Here is a 26,028-nt window from a genome sequence, read left to right as displayed (position 1 = left end):
GTTATGCAAGTAATACATGAAAACATCTTCCTTTAAAAAATTTTTTTAGGGCTGGCCAGTTAGCTCAGTTGGTTACAGTGCAGTATTATAACACCAAGGTCACAGGTTCAGATCTCTGCACTGGCCAGCCACCAAGAAAAAACCCTTCTTTTAAACCTTCTACATAGAAATCCCTTTGCTAATTCCTACCCTCCCTAATCCTAGTCTTTCCCTCCTAGAGCAACTGTTGCCATGAGCCTGCCAGGCATCCTTCCAGACCTTTCTCTATGCATTTGTATACCTGAACAATATGTCCTGGCGATCCATCCTTGGTGTAATCTCTCTTTTTTTTTTTTTTAAACCTGTTGCATAGTATTCCATGGTATGGACAGACTGCGGGGTATTTAGCCATTCCCTAGCTGGAGGACATTAGGGTTTCCAACAAGCATTTTGTACATTCCTCAGGCACCTGTGTGAGTCTTCATCTGGGCCAGATTCCAATTGAATGGCTGGGTCTGAGTAGGTCAAGGCTGTGCAGGATTTTGTTTTGATTCGTTTTAGTGGAGACTGCCTTATTGCTCCTCAAAGCTCCTCTGTCAGCCTACTCGCCCGGCCATGGTAGGTTTTCAATGAAGGAAGCCACAGAGCTCTGTGTTTTAGCACAAAACACAGTGGATTGCCTATGGGTCAGAAGGAGTAAGAGTAGGCCAAGAGCCTGTGGAATTTGTGAGCCATCATTCCACTCCTAAAAGCATGCATTTGGAGAGGACACACACTACTCTGGGGGCTGAGGAGACTCTCCCAATCCCCTCCTTCCCTCCTGAAATAGAGCCGCACTAGTGAAAAGCCATCTCTCCCTCGGTCTGCATGCCCGGCTTCCTCCCTAAGCCAGCTGCTATTCCTAGACCACCTCGCCAGCTTGAAGTCATACCCTCTTGACAAACACACCAGTACAGACATTATAAAAATTGTTTTTATTACAATAGACTGAAGCCTCTGTCATTGGGTCCCTTATTCCCTGTTTATGTTCCAGATCCTGCCTTCTGCCACCAACCTGATACCATTCTTTGCCTGTCATCTGCGACAATGCTTTTAAGGGTTGGTGCACAACAAAGGTTGTGATTGTCACCAGCCTGGCACCCATTCTGAGAGTATGACAGCAACCCCTGTCCCAGATGCAGACCAAATACTACACCCACTGCTCTCCCCAGAAAGAGTTTAGCTCGGCCGCTTCCTCCATGGGCAAAGGAAAGATTCATCCTTAGAAAAAGTTAGGTCATCTTTTCTTTGCACGAATTCAGGTGGGTGTTAACTGTGTGGTATAAAGTGCCTTCCTAGTCAGCTCAGGGAGCTGAGTTCAGATCTCACCATAGTTAGAAACACGTATTTGTTTCTAAGCAGCATCATCTTGATCACTAACATTCATTGAGCATTATTATATGCCTGACAGTATTCTCAGCATTTTATATTTATATAGTGGATGATTTTAATCATCATCCTATTTTTTTTTCTTGCAACTTAAAATTTGAGATATAATTCACACAACACAAAATTCACCATTTTAAGGTGCACAATTAAGTGCTGTTCAGGATATTCACAATGGTGTGCAACCCTCACCACTGTCTCATTTCTACAACATTTACTTCACCCCCAATGGAAACCCTGTACCTATCAGCAGTCACTTCCAATCACTCCATTTCCTCATTCCCTGGCAACTGCTCATCTCCTTTCTGCGTCAATGGATTTGCCTCTTCTGGACATTTCAAATCAATGGGATCATGCACTGTGTGGCCCTGTTAGCTGGTGTCTTTCACTTACTTCCAAGGGCCACCCATGCTGTAGCCAGTGTCAGTACTTCCTTCCTGTGACTGAATATCCCATTGTATAGATATAACACACCCTGTTTGTCCTTTCCTCAGTTGGTAGACAGTTGGGTTGCCTCCTCTTTTTGACTGTTGTGAATAATGCAGCTTGGCATCATTACAGCTTTGATGATGCAACTCCCATTTCCCAGTCCCACAGCCTGGCCGGCATTCTTACCCAGGCGGGCTCTGCTATTCAGGTTCCTAACCACCCCGCTTGGCTGCTCAGCCGGAGACCCAGGAGTTAAGCGCTTTACGTCATACACCTGCATGGTGACCACATTTCAGAATTAAAAAACTGGACCCTGGGACCACAGGAATTAATTATACTTTTGGGATTTGGATCTGGCCTATTTGAATTCAGGAATGTTGTGGCAAATACTGGCTGAGCTGGGATTTTCTGTTTAGTTCAAAGTGTATTTCTCAAGGGCCTTGGATTTAGAAAGCCTCAGCCGTGTCCTGGGAGCTCATGGTCAAGAGGAAAGATGTGCTGTCTTAGGTTCTCCAGGAAGCAGACTCTGAGGAGGAGATGTATGTGCAGGAGGTTTACTGGGGAGGGCTCTCAGGAACGACACCCATGAGGGATGCTGGCAGCAGGGTTGGGTGGACGGAGGAAGTGGCCTGTGATGCAGGCCTGGGGGATGGATAGCCCTTCAGAAATGTCCCCACTTGAGTTAAGGAGCCAGAGTCTTTGTACCCTTGTCCGCAACCAGTATCAGAGAGTGGGCGTAACCTTGGGCAATACCCCCAGCAGCTGGGGCACGAGCAAGCAACCTGGCCCTGTGGCACAGTGTCCCCGACATATGCCATATCCACAGGAGGTCTGTGCAAATGCTTTGGAATAATAGCTAAGGGAGGGCAGGACCCAACCTGGGGGCAGTGAGCAAGTCAGCACCATCCCTGCCCTCATGGGTCTGACATCCTGAGGGGGGAGAACACAGACAAACGAACAAGGAGAAGCTTTCAGAGAGTGAGCAGTGCTGCCAGGGTGAGGAGGGGACACTGGGCCAAACATGCTCCCTCGAGCAAGTGGGAAATGTCCTAGACTGGGGAAACAGGAAGGGCCATGACCTTGAGGAGGAAGGGGCTTGGCTTCTCAGAAGCTACCAGAAGGGCTAAGTGGCTATTGGGATGGGGGTGAGAAAACGGAAATGATGTCGGGGAGGGTATTGGGCCCAGATGACATTCATCTCTGTCTCTAGCCCTTCATAAGGTGCCTGACCCATAGGAGAAGCTCAAGGAGTATTTGTAGGGTAAGTAGGAAGGCGGCGCACTCCCCTCTTTAGGGATACGTATTGTCCTGGTGATGGACGCGCCCCATAGGGAGGTCCATTCCCTTAGAAGGAAAAGTTTTCTGATGCAAATCGGGTGGATGGAGGCAGAGACAGGCAGGGAAAAATTCTCCTGGCCACCCCTCTCCTCTCACAAGGCCAAGTAGCCAGTCACGTGGGACTGAGGCTCTGACAGATAAACATGGCCCTAAATCAGTGTCACTGACAGCAGCCTGGGAGGACAAACCAGCAGCAGTGCCTCTTCCTCCTTAGCTGTCAGAGGCTGTTCACCCCTCCCAGGCCCAAGCCCCTCCCTGCTGTCCTGAGGAGTGGGGCAGCCAGGCGAGGAGGGGGCACAGCCTCAGCCTTCCCACCTGCAGGCCCTTTGGGAAGCTTCTGAACCCCTCTCAGCCCTCCTCGACTCAAGACTCACTTAAAGCCAAGGAGAGATAATGTCAGTTCTGCCCCAAGCCCCCCTGCAACTTCCTGGATGCCTGGGTAAGGCTGGAGTCCTCACCACCCACCTCTGTCCACTTGTCCCCTGCCACCTCCTCGCACTCCCCTGCCTTACCTCCTCTGCTCCAGCCATGCCGGCCTCTGAGCTCTTCCTCAGACATACCCAGCACTTCCACCTCACTGCCTCTGGACAGCCCACCTGCTGCTCCTGCCACCTGGGAGCCCCCTTTGTCCACATACCCCTAGGGATTGCTTCTTGCATGGCCTCCAGGTCTCTCCTTGAAGGTCACCTCACCAGAGAGGCCTTCTCTGACCCCCCCTGATGACCTAGTCCCCCTCTCTCCCCACTCCCTCTGCCCCTTCCCTGCCTCCTATTCCTCACAGCACTTCTCACCATTTGTATATCACATACTATATGTTTTACTTTTTTTTTTTGTCTCTCCTTTCACTAGAATGTGAACCCCATGGTACCAGAGACTTTGTTGTGCTCACTGCTGTGGCTACAGTGCCCAGATCGGTGCCTGGCCAGAGTAGGTGTTCAATAAATATTGAATGAACGCATGCATTTGTACAATGAAGCCAGCACCCACCTCACAGGGTCATGTGAATGTGGACGTTCTGACACTGTGTTTCCCAGCATGTGGTTTGCTTACCTCCTTGTAGGTGGCGCATAAACATTTCCTGTTTTAGCAGGTCTGTGTTTATGTCTACAGTTACCTTCTATTTGTGGCAAGCGATAATGATTTCCATCTATGGTACTCACATGAAGATTTCTTTTCAAAGTAAACTCATTCAGGATTTAAAAAGTCTTCTATATTTGCCAGCCTAAAAGATAGTTTATAACACACGCTGCAATTTTACAAAAATACCAAAAACTTTTCTGAGACTTAAAAGAAATGCTAATTATTTTCTATCAGATATGTACTGGAAATGATTTTTTTATAAAAATACGTACAGCTTACTGTGTCCTGGAGTCTAGGAGGAAACCCTAGATTCTAGATCTGCAATGATATTCTATAAACTCTGAAACTAAGTATAAAATCTAAAAGTATGTGTTGGTACAAAGCAGGTAGGGTAGTAATAAAAGTAAGTCTGAGATTTTCAAAAATAACCCATACTCTTCCTTCATCTATGTGATGTGTGCATAATGTGTAATATTTTGTCAGGACATGAGAAACTCAAATGTTTGCTGCAGTTTTTTGTTTCGTTTCTTTCCACCTCTAGGGGGTAGTATCAGCTATTGCTTTACATCTTTGTTGCTTGGCTTCCGTTTGCAACATGGGCACATTGATTGCAGAGAATTTGTTGTTCTTTTTTTGAGGACGGCACTACATCTGATAGGTTAACAAGTGCAAACTATGCTTTTTCATTCAACTACTATGCACTAAGGACTTACTACACAACGCTGGGACACAACAGAGTCACTGGGACAACAGAGCTGGCACTCGGGGTGGGTTTTGAAGGAAGAGTAGGAGTTTTGTTCTGTAAAATACACTTGGGTTGTCTTTTATTGTGGGCTTGGGGCCACTAGAAACATTCATTAGGGTGTCACTTAATCCTCTACCAAATGCTTCTCTGAGCCCTTGGACAGGGCACGGACTTTGGATTCAGATACCACTGAGTATTAGGTTATTACTGTACCACCCAGAACACACTCAGGTGTAAATCTCTCTCACACACACACTCACTTCAAACCAGCTTGGGTAAAGAAAGGAATGTATTATTAGTTCATGTGACTGAAAAGTCCAAGATAGTGTCGGCTTCAGGCATGGCTGGATACAGGGGTTAACTGCTGTTAAAAGTATCTGGTTTCTACCTGGTCTTTCTCTCACTGCCCTCAGTTCTGCTGCCTCTATGTTGGTGTCACTCTTGGACAAGTTTCTCCATGGAATATATGGATGCTCATAATGGTAAACCTAAAAAGTTGATTTCAAAAATGACTCCCTTTCCTCCCTAGTAGCCCTCAACTCATATCAGCTAATAAATAGTTCCAGGGGAAGAGAGGTAGGGACTTTTCCAGGAGATTCAACCAATCCCTGCATTGAGTCTGTTGGCTTAGCTTGTGACACATGCCTCACCCTGAGCTGTCACCTGGCCAGGGAGGTGGAATGTAGCAGCCAGGCCCGGGTCATGTGCTGGCCCTTGCGGGGCAGGGATGTTGTTTCCACACACGCCACATGGATTGAGTGGAGAAGAGGTGTCTTCCCAAAGGAAAATCAAGGTGATGTAACCAAAAGACAATAAAAACAACATCCTTATCTCCACTTAGAGGCTTTGTGACCTTCAGGCAATTTGCTTCAGTTTTTAAAGCCCCAGTTTCCTCCTCTATAAAATGGGGATAATGATCCTAGAGCATAGGATTATTGCAGGAATTAAATAAGAACCCACAGAGAGCATAATAAACGTTGGTTAAGGTGGCCTGCATAGATAGGCCCCAGTAACCTGGAGCCTTCACCTGTCACTCATACATTGTCCCTCGGTTAAGATGGGAGGAGGCAGTGGGGGATCGAGTGGCTCCAGACACAGTTCCTTCATACCCTCATTATTAACTCATTCTGTTACTGTTCTTCTCTACTGGCACCTGACGCCTGCTGGATTAGATCCCCATCATTCTTAAGCCCTGGAAACCAACATAACGCTCTCAGCTGCTCATTAATGCAGCACAGGATTTGGGACTCACTAAATCAGCCCTGTCTAGGAGAATTCCAATATTCTGGCATCAGAGCAATAGTTGATCCCTGAAATATGGACTCTGTCGAATGCCTTTAAGTATACCTGATTCTTGGCATTTCTTTCCAATTTCAGGGTTTTTTTTCCCCAGAGAGAATTAATAATATGGCCATTGATAAAATTCCACCCTTTCTATGGGACCAGCATTAGGGATAAAGATGATAAGGATAACAGTAATGACAATGAGACTTTGCTTTCGTGTCACATCCAAACTCCTTAGACCCTTCGCTGTACATAACTCACACCTCCTCAGCACCTGTCACTCTAGCCAAACTCAGCTTTTTCAGGCCCCCGGACCTTTGCGCATGCTGGTCCTGCTATTTGGAATGCCCTTCCCTTTTTTTGTTGCCCAGGTGACATTTCAAGTTTCAAATCCCAGCTTAAATGTCTCATGTATTCATTCACTCAATCAGTATTTATTGAGGACCCCGTGTGTGCCAGGCACTGTTGCATGGGCTTGGCATGCACAGTGAACCAAACAGACAAAGGTCTCTGCCTTCATAGAGTTTTCATTTGAGTGCACAGTCAGCCTGATAAGTGAAAGGCATAATGAATAAGGTAAATTAGAGTGTGAGTGGGGAGACTACTGGAAGGGGGGGGGGTGTTGTGCACAGCTTGCAAGTTTAAATAGCGTGGTCAGGGAAGACCTAACTGAGAAGGGAAGATTTGGGCCGAATCTGGCAGGAGGCAAGTAATCTGGACATTTTCCTGGTAGAAGAGCATTCCAGGTGGAAGCAACAGTGGGTTGAAGGATTGAGGTGGGAACGCAGTGGGTGTTGATGATACTGGAGTGAGGAGGAGGAGTGGGTTGGTGGGAGGTGAATTAGATCTGGGAGTCGAGGGCCAGTGTGGGCCTCGAGGCTGCTGGGAGGGTCTTGTCCTTCACTCGCAAAGGCTCAGGAGCCCAGTGGAGTCCTGAGCACAGAAACGACATGATTCTACTTATCCTTCAAGTCCCCTGGCTGCAGCAGGGAAAACAGGCTGCAGGGATGAAGGCAGGAGCAGGAGCAGGAGAGCACTTCTCCCCCAACCCCAGCATGGGGTTGGGGGAGAAGTGCTCAGATTTGGATATATAGTTGTTTTCGTGTGAAGCTGATGAATTAGATGTGTGGTGGGAGAGGGAACGAGGCTTTGAAAATGACTGCAAGGATTGGGGACCAGCTATGCCCTCACAGGCCTTCCTGGTCCTCTCATTCAGACCCCTGGCATTACATTTTGTATATTTTGTTATAATTATTTGTCTCCTTTTTTGGGTCCCAGGTGCCCTTGGTAGTCTGATGAAAGTCATGGACTCTCTTCCCAGAAAAATACCCTTATGCATCCATTTGAATGAGTGTCCGCAGAACCCCCAGTGGGGACCCCTGGACAGTGTGTGGTTCCTTGACCAGTTGTAGTTGCAGCCTAACATTGCACAACAGCAGGGGCACTGTTCACACCACACACAGTGTGAAGAAAGGCTGTGCAGCAGCTGAGAACAGTTTATACAGACAAGCCAGTATGTGAATACACACCGTATCAGAACTCTTGTTAAACCCCACTTGCACATGTAAGGGGGCCGACCACACAGAAAGCACATAACTGTTTGCTGAAAAGCAATAATGATAAACTTGGCATTTTGCAGGGTTCTCACACCTTTACTGGGCACTTTAGGTTTTCATATCTCCATTTTATACACAAGGACCTAAAGCCTCAGCCAAATGAAGTATGCTGTGCCAGGGGGAGGCAGTGTTGGCTTCTGACCAGGGTTGTGGTGAGGGTTAACCTGGTGAGGCACAAAAGGGGTTAGAGTAGTGCCCGGCCCATAGGAAGAGCTTAGTCAGCTGAAGCAGTTACCACCACAGAGCTGGACGGTGGTGAAGCTCGTGGTGGAGCCCAGGACTCCAGCCTCACATGCCATGTTTCTTCTCCCTCCTCATGCTGTGGATTTGCCCTCCAGGAAGTTATAATTGACTGGGGAATCAAGAAGAAGAACAAGAAAGATAAGGATCCTAAATTACTTGCACTTTTATCCTAGTTAATCTTTATAGCAGCCCTGGGAGTTAGACCTTATTATATGCCCTTTTTACAGATGAGGAAACTGAGGCTCAGAGGAAGCCAATAGCAGAGTTGAGGGCTCACCCCCAAGTCTCCAAATACCCAGATAATTAGTGAGCAGTAAGTATATATAGTTAAATGCTAACAGTTCAGCACTTAATTATATAGTATTTTGCACTGTATTGTATATAATTTAATACCAATTGCAGGGTTTCAGAAGGATCCAAAGTGAGTGGGCATGAGAATGGCAAGGGAGGGCTTCATAGGGACTTTGGGAACTGAGCTGGGCCTCGAAAGTCTTTGAGTGGAGGCTGGAGGAGGTTGGGTGGAATCTGGAACAAGGAATAGAATGATTAAGGCATCAGGTTAGAAGTGAGCATGGAGTGGGAATGTGGAGGGTTAGGAGAGTGCTATTTCAGGAGTGGAGTTCTGGGGCTGGCCAGTTGCTCAGCTGGTTAGAGCATGGCCTTGTAACACCAAGGTCAAGGGTTCGGTTCTGCATATCAGACAGATGCAGAAAAAAAAAAAAAAGGAGTTGTATAAATGCAGATGTAACTCATGTTCATTGAGAACTTCATAAGTGCCAGGAACTGTGCTAAGTCATTTCCACGGTTGTTGCGTCCAGGCCACATTTAACCCTTTATAGAAGAAAGGAAAGTCCAAGCAGGCAGGTACTGTCATTGCCCCCCTTTTACACATAAAGAAACTAAGTGGCAGTATTGTGACCTGGAACCAGGCCTGGACTCCACAGCTCATGTTCTTCCCAGCCCAAGCTCAGAGACAATCTGATTGGAGCTGGGGTATCGTGAGGAGTGGCAAGTCCTGCGCCTTGCTACTCAAAGTGTGGTCCATGGGCATTACCCAGGAGCTCGTTAGAAGTGCAGACTTGGGCCCCTCGAGTCCTACTGAGTCAGAATCTGCATCACCACAGTTCCCAGGTGATCTGTGTACACATCAGCTTTTGAGAAGCACGGGGCCAGTGAGAAGTAGGGCTGGATGGATGCCCATGGTCTTCAAGTCTTTCTATGACCTCCCTCCTGGCAGAGGAAAAGAGTCACATTCCTCAGAGGGCTTGAGGTGAGAGCCCAGGGTGGCCCAGCACAAGCTACAATCTCTTTGAAGTTCCACATTTCATCTAAAATGTCATCAAATGTTTCATTCCACAGCATAATATACCAGTGGTCATTTTAATATTTCAAAATAGTTATGTAAATTGCCATGGAGTAGGACCGCTTTCCGGGAAGATGCATGGGATAGGTCCTTGTATCTTAAATGGGGTACTAATAACCACTTCAAGGGCTGCTGTGAAGATCAAAACAGAATCATGTATATGGAAATGCTGCATAAACCATTAGCACAATACACATGTTGTTATTCTGGAAGGAACCAAGAATCCTCCCCAGACCCAGTATTCTGCAAACCAGCTCCCCCAAGGGCTGAGATCTCATGTGCTTCCCCGGCACCAGGGTGAGGCAGGGCTCAGTCCCAGGGGAGGACAGAGTAACCTCTGGGCATCTCAGGAAGCCAGGGAAATAAGAGAATAGGGAAAGCTATTGTTAGTTTGTCTTCTTAATCTCTTATAATTTTATAATATCACCCTTTCTTATTATTGCTTACTTCCTGATGGGTCAAATTAGGTAGTCAAAATCCCCAGTAAAACCCAGAGGTTTCAGAGACATCAGGATAGGAGAGAAGATCAGGGCACTGCAGCCTGTTCCCAAGTGGGTCTAGAGAGAGGGGAATCAGGAAGGAAAAGTAGGGGTGACAGGGGAAGAGGTAAGCATGTGGCAACCACCTGGGATCCTAAGGGGGAAAGGAAGAGAAAGGGGAGTGGGCTGCCAGTCCTGGACTAGGAGTGACTGCCTGGGCTCCCCATCCAGAGGGCCCCATTTCCTTGTAATTGGAGGAAGAAGTGAAGGCAGAGGGAGAGACCCAAGACAGGTCAGACAGACAGACAGACAGACTGACCCTGACTATCCACAACTGAGAGAAAGCGAGGAAGGGTAGCCCGAGGAGGCACAGGCAGAAGGCTGTGAGGAAGGAGAGGCTCATTCAGAACTGCAGGCACCAAGGAAGAGAATCTGGGGAGGGAGGGAGGGGTGGTCAGCAGGTCCCCATGGCCCAGAGCTTTTGAAAGGTTGAAGAGGAGAAGAGCTATTATTTTTAATTAAGATGGTCCCAGGTCACCCTTGAGTAGGGTTCTGGTAGAATAATGGGGTTAAAGCCAGATTTTAAGAAGTTAAGAGAATGATGGAGATTCTTTTTTTCTCTCTTGTCTTCCCATGATAATCATTAGGATTCCCACACAAATTGCATTTCTCTTACAAATGTCCTACTTGCCATTTAAAAATTAATCTCTGTAACTTGCTGTAACTTGTGACCAGTACGAACCAAGTTGATACTGTATCTCTAATCCATTCCTTGGCAAAAAGTTATTTAAGAAACAGCAAATCACAAAGCATTGTTTGTAGTATGCTCCCATTTTTGTTTCAAAGAATATGTGTGTCTGTGTTTGTAGATATGTATCTAGGTACATTATGAACAAAGAAACACATCCAGAGGATTATAAATCAAATTATAATAGGGGTTTTACTGGTAGATGCATATGTCACTTTAAATATGTGCCGTTTATTATACATCAATTGTTCCTCCATAAAGCTGCACTAAATTATGATAGGGATTATCTCTATGGTCAGGTTATGGTATATTACTTAAAATTTTTTTTAGCTGGAGATCACAGAAACTCAGCTGAAACTTCTAAAGCAATAATGGAATTGTCCAGATACTTCTTCAGGGATGGGTGGATCCAGGGACTGAAATTACATCATTAGAAACTTGTTTCTCTTTGTCTCTTGAATCTGCTGTCTTTTCATTATTATTGTTATTATTATCATTATCATCATCATCATCATAATCACCACTATTTGGAGGCTGGCCGGTAGAGGGATGCAAACCCTTGACCTTGGTGTTATCACTGATGTCTTTTTTATCAGCTTCACTCTCTGGCAGTTCTAGGCCTTCATCTCATAGGCTCAGCACCCCAGTGGAAAGAGAGCATCTCTTCCCCAAGTGTATCGGCAAAGCCCCAGGGCTGACTTGGGTCCTGGCCGATCCCCAAACCAGTGAATCACTGTGGCTGGGAGAAGCACTATGTTGATTGGCAAGGCCAAGGCCATGTGACCCAAGAGGAGAAAAAAGGAACTTTCAAGGGCTTCTAAGGAAACGGGTGAACCAAAAGAAAGGGCTGAGTGGTCCCCACAGGAAGCCCAGAGCCCTGTTGCCAAAAGAGGAGGCACAGAAGCATGAATGTCCCTTCCAGAGGGGCTTCAGCTTCACTCGCTGGGTCACACATTTCCATAATGGCCGTATTGTTTATAATAGACAAGCATTTCTCCTGCAGCGGCAAGGGCAAAACAAGATCCCCTTTTAGATTTGGGTTGAATCTGATTATGACAGTTGAGATAACTAAATAATGGGTGTTGAGAAAACAGTAAAGCCCTAATCTTGTCAGAGCTCTTGATTTTACAGGCCACAGGAGGATGAGCAGTAGCAAGACTGGGGAATCAACCTTCTCCTTTGTGTAGATTATTAAAGTTGTGTGTGTCTAACAGACAGTCTCTGGGGCTCTGGGTCACCAGAGTGACGCGCCCAGGGAGCTGGGCCTTCGTCAAGGTCAGCCTCCACCTCCTGGCCTCCTGTGCTGGCGTGTGCAGCACCCTGGCTCTCAGCAAATGCTTCTCTGCATTCCTATGTCACACTGCTCTGTTTCTTCATTTCAGGGTTACACTAAGGACATGGTGACAGACTTTGATGAGAAACATGATGAGTATTTAATATTGCTTCAGCAGAGGAACCGGTAAGATGAAGCCGCTCAATGGTAGTCCTTAATATCAGCCAAATACAAATCGGTTTAGATTTATTAACAGCATGCAGGCCCTGTTTCACATAGAAATGGGATGCAGAGCCACCCTCCACTTGGAGGCTTAGGATATCATCTGCAGTCCCGGCTCCTATTTCTCCATTCACTGGTTTAATTGCATCTTTTGATTGAGCTGTAGCAAACTGTTCGATGTGTAAGTCACGCCTCTTGCCTCCCTGCTTCTGTTCTGGGAGAAGGTAGGATTGTCATGAAAAGCTCATATTCGGCAGGGCCTGCGCAGTAGTCACCTGGATAGCCCTGTCTCCGATCTTACAGGCTTTGACAGTCCCCTGAAATCTGAGCCTATAATCATGTTATGTTATGTAAAGATGCAGTCATTTTACATTTGTGTTTGAAGTCGGTCTATATGTCATTTGAGGTTAAGACACATTTTGTCTCTGAAGTGCAGGTTCTTGAAAAAACCTGCAGAAGGTGCAATGTTTAGTGATCAAGTTCAAAGCAGCATGGTCTGGTTTGAAAGAGGTATCATCTCCTAGGTTCCTTTGTAAGGCTGAGGAAGCTCATTTTCGGCTCACTGTGGTTTGTCTTCAGGCCTCAAACCTTGCGGTAAGCTGGATTTGCAAACTCAGGTGCTTGGAGAGGCCAGGCAGTGAATGAAACCAGCTCAGTGGGGACAGAGGGCACTTAGAACTTCTTCTCATATCTATTGTTTGTGGGATCACAGGCCCCAGGGTCCAGATCCTCCAAGTTTGCCAGAGAAGCTGGAAATCTGGATTTGTGTTGGGAAATTGCCTGTGTTTTAAAATATTGGTAATGAATTCAAATTAAAGTACAAAACAAAGAACACTGTAGACGCACAAAACTCATCTGCAAGAGGGGAAGGAAAGGAGAGGGTACTAACTTGGGCCTTTGTATTATGGGAGTGGGCTTAGGGTCTTGCAGACAAGAGTCTGTGGGGGTATCATCCTGACTGTGGATTCTCCCTTCCTCTGACTAACTGGATTCCTGGTGGCATGTTGCATGGGACAAGTTTTTATGTACAGCATAGTCCCATGCATTGTAGGAGTTTAGTATCTCTGCCTACCAGCCTCTTTACTAAATTTCATTAAGACCCCCATTGTCTGTGACAACACCCTCCCACATTTCCAGATACCCTCTAGCGAGGCAGCACCTCCCTCATGGAGAACTTCTGAATAGATAAACTCTCCAGGACCAGCTAGAAGGGCCAGGACCATGTCCTCTGTGCCAAGCCACTCTGCACTGTGCTCCATTCCTCCCCACATCGACCTCACACTAGAATAGCAAAAGGCTTATGCTGATTAGACCAACATGGGTTTTCATTATCATTAATGCCCAAAAGCAGGATGTTTTTATTCAGTTTCTGGCAGGCTGATGGTGCCACCAAACATCTGAGTGATCTTTTAGTCATCCACGTGTGAGTTGTCTGGGGAGAGAACGCGTCATAGTTCCTTATGAGCAAATTGTTTCTCATTAATTGGGGGATCAGTATGTGTGCGATCAAAGAGGTACCAGTGATTGCATGTATGAGAATTTCCAGAGACAAGGTTGCAGCACTGAGGCAATTAAAAAATATATCTAAACTGAGTTGCTGTAAAATTTGGGTGGACATGTCATCACCAAGAGGGAGCTGTCTTGATGATGGGAAATTTGAAGGTAGAGCTGGAAAGAAACACCTTCAAACGGGGAGACCTGTGAGGAACAGAATGCTCCCAGGCTAAAGTCTGGTCAAGATTCAAAGGCACCTTTTTTCAGAGTGCCAGCCACCTGCCAGGCCCCTCGCCCATCATTTCATTTAATCTGCACACTCCCAGTGAGGCAGAGAGAGTTTTTGCACCCATTTTACAGGCAAGGAAGCGGAGATCCAGACCAGTGAGCAACTGGCCCAAGGTCCCACAGCCTGGAAGGTGGAGCTGGGCTGTGCTCTATTTACATTTTATTTGATGTTGTCATAAATAATCAAGAGGAAAGAAACCTACCAGGGTTGCCACTGGCCCTAAATTCACTAAGGAGTGCTTTTGTGGGAATAAGCTGTAATTTACTTGGAAACCTGGTTATGTGACCAGTTAGAAAACCAGCCTCTGAGCTTGACACTGGGCATCGAGAGAGATGAAAACTCCTCTGGGTCGCCTGTCACTCAAGAGGGGGTGTGCAGTCTTTGGAGTGAGTTCTTAGCAGAAATCTGCCCAGAACACAGCTGTCCATAAGGTGCTGGGTGATGCTGTTCGTAATACATTCAGCAGGATTTCATCTTATTATCACTGGTGCAAAGGGGAACATTGTGTGGAGGAAGACAGGCTTTGTCAGTTAGTGCTCCTTTGCTTTTAAGGGACAGAAGCCCAAGGCAAATGGGCTTAAGCAACTAGGAAATGTATCAGTTTATGGAATTAAGAAACCCAGCATGATACTCTGGCTTTAGGCATAGCTGGATCCAGGAGCTTAAATGATGTCACTGAATCAGCCATTCTCCATCTCTCACCTCTGTTTCCCCATATTGGAATCATTCTCAGGCAGGTACTGCCCTCATGATGACCAGGACAGCCCCTACTCACATCCTACCTCAAATGGAAGAGAGCATTTCTTTCCTAGTACTTCTCCAAAAGTGCTGAAGAGGGCGCTCACTGACCTGGCTCGGACCCCATTCCCATCCCAAGCCAATCCCTCCCTGTGTTTGATGAGGTGGTATAGTCCTACTGGCCACTTGGCCACCCCACTAAATTGGGCAGTGCAGAAGTCCCCCCAGGCCACATGGAGTAAGAGAAGGAATGAGCCATTCCCAAAGGAAGTTTGAAGAGCCCTGTTTGGGAGAGGGGGGAGAGTTGCCAAGCAGGCAGAAAGAACAGGTGGCACTGCAGAGTGCTCGCCCTTGCAGAACTCCCTGGGTAGTTGCAGGGTGAGCACAAAGCCACCTCTAACTATGCCAGAAGAAGCAGAAAGTGATCATGTGCTCCAAGAAAGAACTAGGGAAGGGAGGAGAGGGGGAGACTCTGGAGACTTGACAGTGCTGCTTCACCCCTGCACAAACCCTCCCTCCACCTCCCACTGGACTCTTAGGGATGCTGGTCACTCAGCCTCATGAAAGACATAATCACTCCCAACAAAGTTTGCAGAAGAGCAAGCAGAGCCATCAAAGGGCTGAGACACGAGGACCAACTGAAAACATTAGGGCCCTTGCATCTGAAGAGATGGCAGCAGGGAGGGGCTGTAACATAAACTTCTAGACTGGAGGGTGGATGCAGATCTGTTCATTGGGTCGAAGAAAGCAGCAACAGGACATTGTTTGGTCCTCAGAAAGGCTGTTTGGGGGAAACTTAGAGCAAAACATGCCCCAGGAGGAGATCCAGGCAGAAAAAGGAAGGAGAGGACCAGCATCACTGGGGGCCTCACATGGGCTGGTCTCTGAACCGGGGCTTTCATCCCATATCCCATCTTGTCCTCAGGACAGCCCGTGGTGGTATAGGCATTCCTAGTCTTATTTTACAGAAAGGAAACAGGCCCCAGGGAGGTTTAGGGACTTGCCCAAGGTCTTGCAAGCTGGGGAAATGGCAGAGCCTCCAGTACTGAGCTCCTGTAGCCTCTCAGGTTCTGGTAAATGAAATGACAGAATCTCTTTATCCCTCAAGGCTGGACTCAAAGGCCACTGCCTCCAAGCATCCCCCAGCTGTGAGCCATTGCTCCCTCCTCTGAGCTCCCCTTGCTCAGAGCCCCTGTTGCATGGTGCCTCGTGTTGGGGGCAAGAAACAGCAGAACGGTGTAGGTGGGGCCACAGGCTCTGGAGCCCCATGGACCGGCATGCAAGTCCTAGCTCGGCTGCTTCCTTGTCTCTCTGGCCTTGGGCAAGTTCATCTATAAAACAGGCCCATGATAGAACCTAAATCCCAGGGCCACTGAAGGATGTTGTAAGACAAGGTACTTGAAAGCCCACAGAAAGCCCACCGTCCAAGACTGCACTCCTCCTCTTCCTCTTCCTCCTCCTTCTCCTCCTCTTCCTCCTCCTCCTCCTCCTCTTCCTCCTCCTCCTCCTCCTCTTCCTCCTCCTCTTCCTCCTCTTCCTCCTCTTCCTTCTCTTCCTCCTCCTCTTCCTCTTCTTCCTCCTCTTCCTCCTCCTCCTCCTCCTCTTCCTCCTCTTCCTCCTCCTCCTCCTCCTCATCCTCTTCTGCCCCAGCTGGCACCCAGATAATCCTTGAATGGCCTAGAGGATACCTCATTTGACCCTTGGGATAACCGAGGTATGGAGGAACCATGTGGCTAGCTCACAGTCCCACAGCAGCCACATGGCTCAGTCCTAAGCCCAGTCACAGTAAGGCCACTGTCCTATGGGCAACAAACACACTTGCTCACCCTTTGTACTCACTAAGTCCTCACCATCTACGTCCCTGCTTTGGTGGCCCATGAGGAGAAGAGTCCCCCAACCACACCAGCCTCAACCGCGTCAGGTGCCCAGTCACACTCCCCCATGACAACCTGCTCTTAACTTGCCATCTCTCCTCTTCCTTACCTGGGCAAAAGAGCTCTTTGTACAGGTGACCCCAAAAGTCAGTACAAGGATAAGATGGAAATGATGGCTGTGATGTGCATCAGGTAAATGGCAGGTGCAAGCATTAGGACATTCAGCCTGTCCCCTGCTAGACCTTGAGTTCCCTGGGGCCCCTTGTTCCAGAAATAGGCATGGAGAGCATTCCTCATTGTTCTTCACATGCAACAGGCACCGTGGCCGACAGGACAATGCCTGTGCCCAGGAGTCAGTTTCCAGTGGGGAGGGAGGGAAGATAGACAGATACACAGATAAATCCACAACATAACATCAGGCAGTGAGACATGCATCATGAAAAAAACAAAACCTGCCAGAGAATGGAGGGTGGCGGGGCCGCAGGTGGGCAGGGCTCAGTTTTACATAGGGCAGGAACTGAATCTGATTTATCTGAATCCTCTGCACCTAGGACAGCTTTTTATGCAAAGTAGGCTATTGATTAAAAAAATAACACTTTTCTTTGAAGCCACCCAAATATTACTGACACGCTCAGCTGCAGTAGGGGAGTTCCTTTAGCAATTCCTTTCCCAGCTGGAATAATTATGTCCCAGTTTATCAGTTTCATAAATCCACTTTTTCTTAAATCATTCTGCTTAAGGAGAGGTACACGCGGAGTGCCAGCCTGATCCTGGGTACCGGGTGCCATAGCCATTAACATGGCATCAGGAGACAGGGAGGGCAGGATCTAGGGGAGAAGCTGAGGCAGGCTCTGTGCCTGGGTGATCAGATTCCTGCCCTGCTCTGCTCTGCTGTGGGGCCTCCCGGGACCCTGGCTCTGCTTTCTCCCCGGGGACTGCTGAGACCCACAGCATTCTTGATTGTTGGCTCTGGCGAGCATAGCTATTGCTGTGTTTGGAAAATCGTCTCTTAGTTACTTGTGTTTTCCTTCTGTTTTACGTTGTTGCCCAACAATCAGGCATCTCCCAGGCTTCCAAGGCTGGCAAGAGATAAGCAGTCTGTAATAAATGTTGCTGCCATGATTATTGAAAGGATGGATGTATCAGCTGCTAAAGAAACACTTAAAAAGCAAACAAAGAAATCAGCCATAATGCCATTGCCTTCCCTTGACAGCCAATTTCAGTTTTACATTTATCACCTTCCACTCTGGGTCCACACACACAATGTTTTCAGCTTAGCACGTACCACATGTACACAGGGTTTGTTTTGTTTTTTTTTTTTAAAAAAGATGACTGGTAAGGGGATCTTAACCCTTAGCTTGGTGTTGTCAGCACCACGCTCAGCCAGTGAACTAACCGGCCATCCCTATATAGGATCTGAACCCATGGCCTTGGTGTTATCAGCACTGCACTCTCCCGAGTGAGCCATGGGCCGGCCCTTGCACAGTTTTTACTTTGCTTTTCTCACTCCCGCTGAACACATCACAAACAAACCCCAATGACTCTACAGTCTTCATAATCACAGCAACTACATAATATCCCAGCTTCCATTTCCCCAGGCAAAAACCAAGCATAGGGCATTTTCTATACAGTTATATTAATTCCAAGAAGGTTCTGTGAGCTACCAACAAGATCTAAGATTGCCAGTTTCAACCTCATCTTTCTAGCTTTAGACGTTGTTGTTGCTGTGGTAAAGACTCTGGAGCCAAATTGCCTAAATTTGTATCTAGCCCTGCCACAAACTAGTTGTGTGATCTAGGGCAAGTTACTTACCCTCTCTGTGCCTCAGTTTCCTTACCTATTAAATGAGGATAGTAAACGTAATTACCCTATGGGGTTGTGAAGATGAATGTTCTAATACGGTTGATCTCTTTACTCTCAGGTTCTGTATCTGTGGATTTGTCTACTCGCTAGAATGTATCCAGAATCCCACAATTAATACTTGTGCTTTTGTGGTCATTCACGGACATATGCAGAGTGGAGCAAAATTTTGGTCACCTGACACATTCCTAGCTGAGGTGGAACAATGCAACACTGCCTTCTCGCTTCAGTTCCCCTACTGTAAAAAGTGTCCTTGTTGCAGTATATGTAGTGGCATGGTTTTTGCATTTTTGTGCTTTTTGTTGGTGATTTTGCTGTTTAAACCGGCTCCCAGACATAGTGCAGAAATGGCATATGGTATTCCTAAGTGCAAGAGGGCTGCAGTGTGCCTTAAGATGAAAATGTGCATGTTAGATGCATAGTGCAGAAATGGCATACGGTATTCCTAAGTGCAAGAGGGCTGCAGTGTGCCTTAAGATGAAAATGCACATGTTAGATGCGCTTTGTTAGGCCTGAGTTAGAGTGCTGTTGGCCGTGAGTTCAGTGTGAATAATCAATACGGTAATGAGGCATCTTTAAACAGAAACACACATAGAACAAGGCTATGTGTTCATTGGTTAATGAAAATGTTGTGACCAGAGACTCGCAGGAACCTAATCCTATATTTCCCCTAGGAGCAGTGGTTCAGTATTAGCTAGTTCAATGTTCATGGTGACTTTCTGGAAAATAGCTATCTGAATAACGAGAATTGACTGTGTATGTATTTAGAACAGAGTTTGGCGCCTAGTACAGACCTTTTATGTAATTACTGTTATTTTTAAAAATTTAAATTCTGCTAATTTGGTAGGTAGGTACTTAGTTACTAAAGAAGATGCACCTCCGTTGCCATGTTGGTTGGTTGTCTTTATAAATCTAGTTGATGTGGGGGTACGTGAAGGTTTTTATAAAGACACTGGAGAGGCTTGTGTCAAACAGAAGCAGTTCTGGAGGGGGCTGAAGGGACAGTGCACACAGTTTGTGGCAGTGCACCATCAAGAGTGGGGAAGGGACCCAGATTGAGGTGTGAGGTTGGGCTTTAGTGAAAGCTGAATTAGGACCTGGTCACGCTCATGTGAAGACCCTTCTAGCCAAAGGCTGTGATAGCATTATCATTAATCTTAAACAAACACCTGCATTGATACATTTTTTAACTGCATCAGAATACGAAATGATGGCATTTGAAATATCAAAGGTATGTTTGAGAAGACATATTTACTGAAGCAAAACATGAGTCCACCCATCTGATGATTTTATGATTTGTAGATATGGTTATGTTATATGAAACCTCTCTCACAGAGCTTTAGACCCCGAAACACTTTTCGTTACAGACACAGGGTTGCTCTCCACACAAAGTAAAATTGCATAAAATTGGGACCGTCTCTGGAAACCTGCATAGTAGCAGTGTGTGCATGCCTCCTTTCCACCCTGGCCACTGCAGGGAAGGGACCCTGTGCATTCATTTTTGCTGACATACATTTGAGCCTCAGAACGAGAGCAGAAACTTCCTTGCAGGATCCAAAACAGTCTCCCCCTTGCTGCTTCTCCATGTGCGTAATGGGCCTCTTATGGGCTGTTTGTAGACAAACAGCTGGGCACATGCCACCCAGCCTCTGATTAGAGCTGCTTCGCTATCGGAACAGCAGTTCACTCCTGGCTTGGGGGTGGCGGTAGCCCAGACTCTTCCATGATGAGGAGCAAGTGATCATTTGTCTTCCAGGATATTAAAGCATTTGAAAGCCAAGGACCCTATGCAATTGAGACTGGAGCACTTAGAGCAAGGTTTCTCCGTCTATGTCAATGGGGCCAATTCTGAGCTGAAGACGTCACCACGGAAAGCCATTCCATCTGACTTCTCCAGAAGTGCCTCTCACGCTGAGGGGACACACGGTGAGCACAGGCCCTTCCAGGCCAAGCAATAGCTCTGCTAATTAAAATTAATTAGGGACTGTGGAACCACATCCTGTGTACACGAACTCACCAGGAGATAACTAGTTATTGTATGCCCACTTAACCAGAAAGAGAGAGCATGAGAGTTCTAAAAAGAAATACAAGGGGACTTCAAAACATTCATGGAAAGATTCATATTATCTTTTACTTCTATCTTTCCACAAACTTTTTGAAGTGCCCTTGTACTTTTTTATTCTAGTCTTGGCCTCCACTTGCCCAGAGCAAAGGTGGCCAGAGCAGTTCATTCCTAGCTTTTACGTTTCCTGGGTCCCAAGTATCAGCAATTTAAGGATATGTTTGGGGTAATTTTGATTATACTCAATTTTCACTTGATATGTCTTAATTTTAGTATCTAACCCCTGTGTAATATTTAATTCCACCATGCATTTCTGCATTGTTAATCCATACCATGCCTACTTTACACAGATTTCATGTGCCTTATGAGAAAAGCACAGGAAGCATGTGAATGTAAAGAAAAGCATCCACCCCAAGTTCTGGCCCAATTTTAGCTCCAGAATGATGCAGTAGTTGAATGAATGAAGTGACAGAGCAGGTGGAGTCAGCTCCTAATTTGGCCGTGTTACTCTGAGGAAGCCACTCTGTGCCTTTGTTTGCTCATCTTTGAAATGGCACCAATGAAGGTGACTGTACCCAGGGTGCCAGAGTGCCCTTCAAGACAGGCTGCTTTGTCTGAGAGGCCAGTGTGCTACTGAGTTTCAAGAAGAGGGCTTAAAAAGAGACCAAGCTGGATTTGAAAGTACAGCTTTGAAATCAAGAGGCCATTGAGACCTGTCTGACCCTCAGTTTCCTGTTCTGTAAAATGGGAATAATTATACCCACCTTGCAGGCTTGCCAGGAAGATTAAGTGACTTACATGTAAAGTGTCTGACACATAACAACCTGGATTTGCGTTATTCTAAGTCATTGCCTAACAGGTCTGGTAAGGTTCCCAAGCCATTCGTACACAAGTAAGAGTCAAAACAACAATAAAGAGATAGAGGAAAAAGTGATGTCCCAAAATATTCCCCTAGGAGAGCCACTGATGTTCATCAGGGAGTTAGCAGGAGCTTCCTAGCCCCCAGGGCAAAGAGAGAAACCAGTGGCTCTCCTACATTTCCCGGTGGACGAGGCAGGGCAGACCTGCTGCTAGTTAGTAGAATTAGGCCTTTCCTGGTCCAGGTTTCAAGGAAGAGCAGATAACAGGATTCTCTGTACTTGGAGTACATTCATTCATTTAACAAATATCTCTCCTCTGCCCTCTTTTACAGAAATGGTGACATATTGTATGTTTCCTGTACCTTGCTTCTATATTTTGGAGATTGTTCTTTGTATGTATAGATCTTCCTGATTTGTCTGTACACTATACACATTATTCCATAGTGTGGATGTTCTGTGACTTATTTACCCATTCCCTTTTTGCTGAGCTTTTAGCTTGTTTTCCGTTGTCTTGCTGCTACAAACAGCACTGCAGTGAATGTCCTCATACTCAAGACTTTGGACACAATGACATGCATTTTAGATATAAGTTACAAAGCAACCCATCAGTCTGAGCTTGTCATCAGCACCTCACCGGCCTCCTTCCCTCGTCTCTGGTGCAGATTGCGGACAAAGGACCCTGTTTCGAGAAGCCGAAGAAGCCTTAAGACGCAATTCACGGACAGCCCCCATCAAAGTCCAGCGCCGAGGATGGCACCAGGTCTGGAAACCCAAGACAGAGTCCAGACTATGTATGGTCCCAGCTCACACTTCAGAATTGGGAGTGTGGGGTGTTGTGGGAAGAGAAACATAGTCAGCATTTAAAGTCCTGGGGGCAGTAGGTGAGTCTGGCTGGGCACTGTAGCGATGCCCTTTCTGCACGTGGATCTGGCCTCTGGAGAGCCCGCTCTCTGCTGCATGGTCCTCCCTTCTGGATGGGCCACCCTAGCCCAACCGGGAGTGTAGGAAGGTCAGACTCTCAGCTCCATAATGATGATTTGTTCAAACAGCCATTTTTTTATTGAGTACCCGCTATGTGCCAGGCATGGTCTTAGATGCCAGGGAAACAGTTGGTGAGTGCAACAAAGTCCCCACCCCACAGAACTGAGACGCCAGTGTGAGTGGCTGCTGACATGTTTTGAGCACCCACCCCAGGGACCAGGCATGGGCTTGGCTCCTCTGTGACTCTGCTCCTCTGTCCTCACAGCAGACCTTGGGGCAAGTTCCAATGCCATCCTCTTTTTAGGGAGCTGAGGAGATGGATGCTTAGAAAAGTTCATGGGCTTTCCAAGGTCAACAGCTGAGAAGTGGCAGAATCAAGACACAAACCCAGACCTGTCACTGCAAGCTCTGTGTCCTTGCCCACACAGATTCTGTAGTTACTGATACCTTATCTGGGCTCAGTGGGTCTCCCTGGGAAGGTTTTAAAATACGGATGCTCCCACCTGCAGAGATTCTGACTTGGTGAGACTTACGCAGTGGTTTGTTGTTGTTATTATTGTCATTGTTAATCTTGTGTTCACCAGGATTGGGAACTACTGCTGAAAGAAAGCAAGCCAAAACACTGGGTACTGATCAGGTTTATTAAAGAAAAGGAATCCATGGGGCTGCACTCAAAATGGAGAGCAGTAGCCGGGGCTGCCCTCAAAGTGGAGAGCAGCACCAGGCATCTGGATGGGAGAGCTTATATAGGTGCCAGGGCTGGCTGATGCAATTGGGAGGAGCATTACACCAGTGTGGAAGCTCCACCTGGCTGATGCAACTGGGGTGGAAAATTGTGCCAGTGTGGAAGCCAAAAAGGGTTTCTATTTCACAGAAGTCACGAGGCTTCTCATAAGGAAAAGAGGGTGGGGGCTGGCAGCCGTTTTGTACTTGACCTTGCCTAAAATGGCACTGGTTATGTTCAAAACCTATCATTCCCGCCTTTTAAGTATAAGGAGAGGGGAAAAGGGACAGAGGTCTCTTTCTTCTGAAGCTATTTCCTGCTGAGAATGGACAGAGATCTTCGAAAAGAAGGAAAAATTATGTGGTGGGGTGTTGGTTTTGTGTTGGGAGGCTGTATTCTTCCAGGGAAGGGCCGCTGATTCTGAGGGGCTGATATCCTCCTCCCATGGAGTTCAGTGACCTTTTGGTTGGTAAAGGCTTGCATACATTCGTGCAAGGAATTAGAGAAACACCAAAAGAGACAGGGACCAAAGAGTAGGATGAGTCCCAGCACAGTTAGGCGTCTTAGTAGGGGCATAAGCCAGGGTAGCCAAGGGGTTAAAAGCTGGGGCTACCCCCAAGGTGTATTTGTGTCTTGTAACTCTTTGCATCAGAGATCAATGCTTGCTTTTAGATGTTTTAAGCTGTTTTGGATCACCCTGGACTCATTTACATAATAACAGAATTCCTCCCCCAAGAAGAGGCAGGTGCCTCCCTTCTTGGCTGTAAGGAGATCAAGAGCCCAACGGTTCTGTAAAGCGACTGTCGCGAGCGAGGTGACCTGTCGCTGGAAGGAGGAGATGCTATCTATCACTTGATTCATGTCTTGATTTAGTTCTTCCGAGAGTTTTTGATAGAATTGAGAGGTGGTAGCAAGGCCCGCTACGCCAGTCCCAGTTGCAATAAGGATCCCTGCCCCAATTAAAAGGGTAGAATTAGTGCCCTACAGGAGCGGGGGGCACTTCCTGAGAGGGGGACCAAAGTTAGTCCCAGTCCCATCTCCATCTCTCCATCTGTCAGGACGGTGATGTCAGGGACAAGCCAAACGAATATGCAAGAAATCACGTTAGGGTGCAGGCAATGGGATAACATAGTTTTACAGAGGAAATATATCCCAATTTTAGGGCATGAATGAGGAGTGGGTAAGTGAGTGGTAGCGCTACAATGGCTGGCAGTAGTGTTGGTGGTGTTAGTAAGGCAGAGTGTGGGCAGGCCCTGCACAATGCTGACAGTCCCCAATGAGATGAAATTTGTGGAAACGTTACAGGCTGCATCAACAGGGAGGGGGGTGACCACAAAAAGTTTCTCACAAAGTGGGAGATAGAGCCAGCATGTAGGGGAGGTGGAAAGTGTGGAAGTGTTGGAAGTTAAAAAGAGGTATGTTAGATTTAGGAGTTGCTCAACAGGTGATGGTGGTAGAGTGATAGGGGAAGATAGTGTGAGGGATGTTAAATTGAGCGTGGGTGGCCTGGGAATATAGAAATATTAAAAATGCTGATAAGGCCACCAGGGTTCCGCCCCTTCCCATCAAGCCGGAGTCTAGCGCACTGAACTCCATCGGGAATGGGAAGAGTCTGGTATGTTTAACTTAATGGGAGTACAGGTTCCCTTACCACAAATGGCCGAAGCAGGAAGGCGCTGGAGCCAAGACTGACTATATCCCATGTAGGCCATGGGGCAGGACCAGTAGGGACAGTAATATTGGGAGGAGTCTATGCAGCTAGATGGTTGGCGGTATTTAAAGCGGAGTTACTTGTGTTCGGTCATATAAGACCATTCCCAGTCAAGGAACCCATAAGAATCAGTGAGGAATGCCAAGGAAGTTGGGCCGCTGCTTATGGCCGAGCATGTGTCAAACTGGATGGAGACGGATGAGTCTCTCAGGGACCAGTCTGACTCATTGAGGACTGTCCCGTCAGCCCTGTGGACCTGGAACCTCCATATTACAGGTGGGTTGGAGCATTGAGATAGGAGAAAAAACAGCGGAAGGATACAGAGGGTCAGGGAGCCAAAAGAATACATAGTAGGGAAAAGGAATAGAGGGTAACCATGTCAGGGGTATAGTCGCAAAGGGCGCCCTGCCAGGCTAATTCAGTTACCCATGCAAGGATGTCGTCAACACTGGAGGTGGCGGGTGAGACCAATCTTGGAGCAGCTTTTGTATGAACAACATGCAGCGGGCCTGCAAGAGTGAAAGGATTTGGGGCCGCATAATGGGGTGGGGGGAAATGTGGAGAAAGAAATCTAAAGCCTTTTCACAATTATGTTGTATAAAAGGATAAGTTAAGTTTGGGAGAGGAAGAGCTGGGGCTGTGAGGAGAGCAGTTTTTAATTACTGGAAAGGAAAATGAATGGGCTTTGTGGGATATTAAAGTACTAGAGGTTGGAAGAGGCTCAGATAAGTCCTGAGCTAAGGCCTGGCTTAAAAGTGGGGCTATCCTGAAATCCCAGAGGCAGTACTGTCCAGGTGAGTTGTTGGGAACGACACGTATCAGGGTCAGTCCAAGTGAAGGCAAACAAGTTTTGACAGGTGGGGTGTAAGGGGATGGAAAAGAAAGCATTTTTGATGGAAGGTGAAGAGGTGTCCCATACCATAGGATTAACTTTGTTTGGGGGAAAGGGGCGGGTAGAGGTCTTAGGGGCCAGGTCTGGGGCAGCCTGTAGCAGGAATATTATAGTTGGAGTTAAAGTGTTTGGGGTAAGAGGAGCCCTGAGTTTGGAAAGAATGTCCCGTTCCAGTAAGGGGGTTGGGCATTGAGGCATTATTAAAAATTTCTGTGTGAATTGGGTGTGATGTAGGGTGCAGGAAAGGGGTTGAGTGAGCCGTGGGTGGTATTCTCATCCCGTGACCCCCTACTATTGTGATATAGGATGGTATTGTTTG

General features: G+C 47.0%; 1 protein-coding gene across 1 annotated transcript in view; it reads left to right on the top strand.

The window, feature by feature from the left end:
- Positions 1-26,028, top strand: part of KATNIP (katanin interacting protein) — a 180,719-nt gene that overhangs the window by 34,612 nt on the left and 120,079 nt on the right. Inside the window, exons 3-5 of the mRNA XM_063100158.1 lie at positions 12,112-12,188; positions 20,236-20,405; positions 22,064-22,161. Of these exons, the coding sequence (XP_062956228.1) occupies positions 12,112-12,188; positions 20,236-20,405; positions 22,064-22,161 (345 nt within the window). The remainder of the gene's footprint in view (positions 1-12,111; positions 12,189-20,235; positions 20,406-22,063; positions 22,162-26,028) is intronic.

Source organism: Cynocephalus volans, chromosome 6, assembly GCF_027409185.1.
Source record: "Cynocephalus volans isolate mCynVol1 chromosome 6, mCynVol1.pri, whole genome shotgun sequence".
Lineage (NCBI taxonomy): Eukaryota > Metazoa > Chordata > Mammalia > Dermoptera > Cynocephalidae > Cynocephalus > Cynocephalus volans.
The sequence above is the reverse complement of the archived record's forward strand: the minus strand, read 5'-3'. Positions and strand labels throughout refer to the sequence as shown.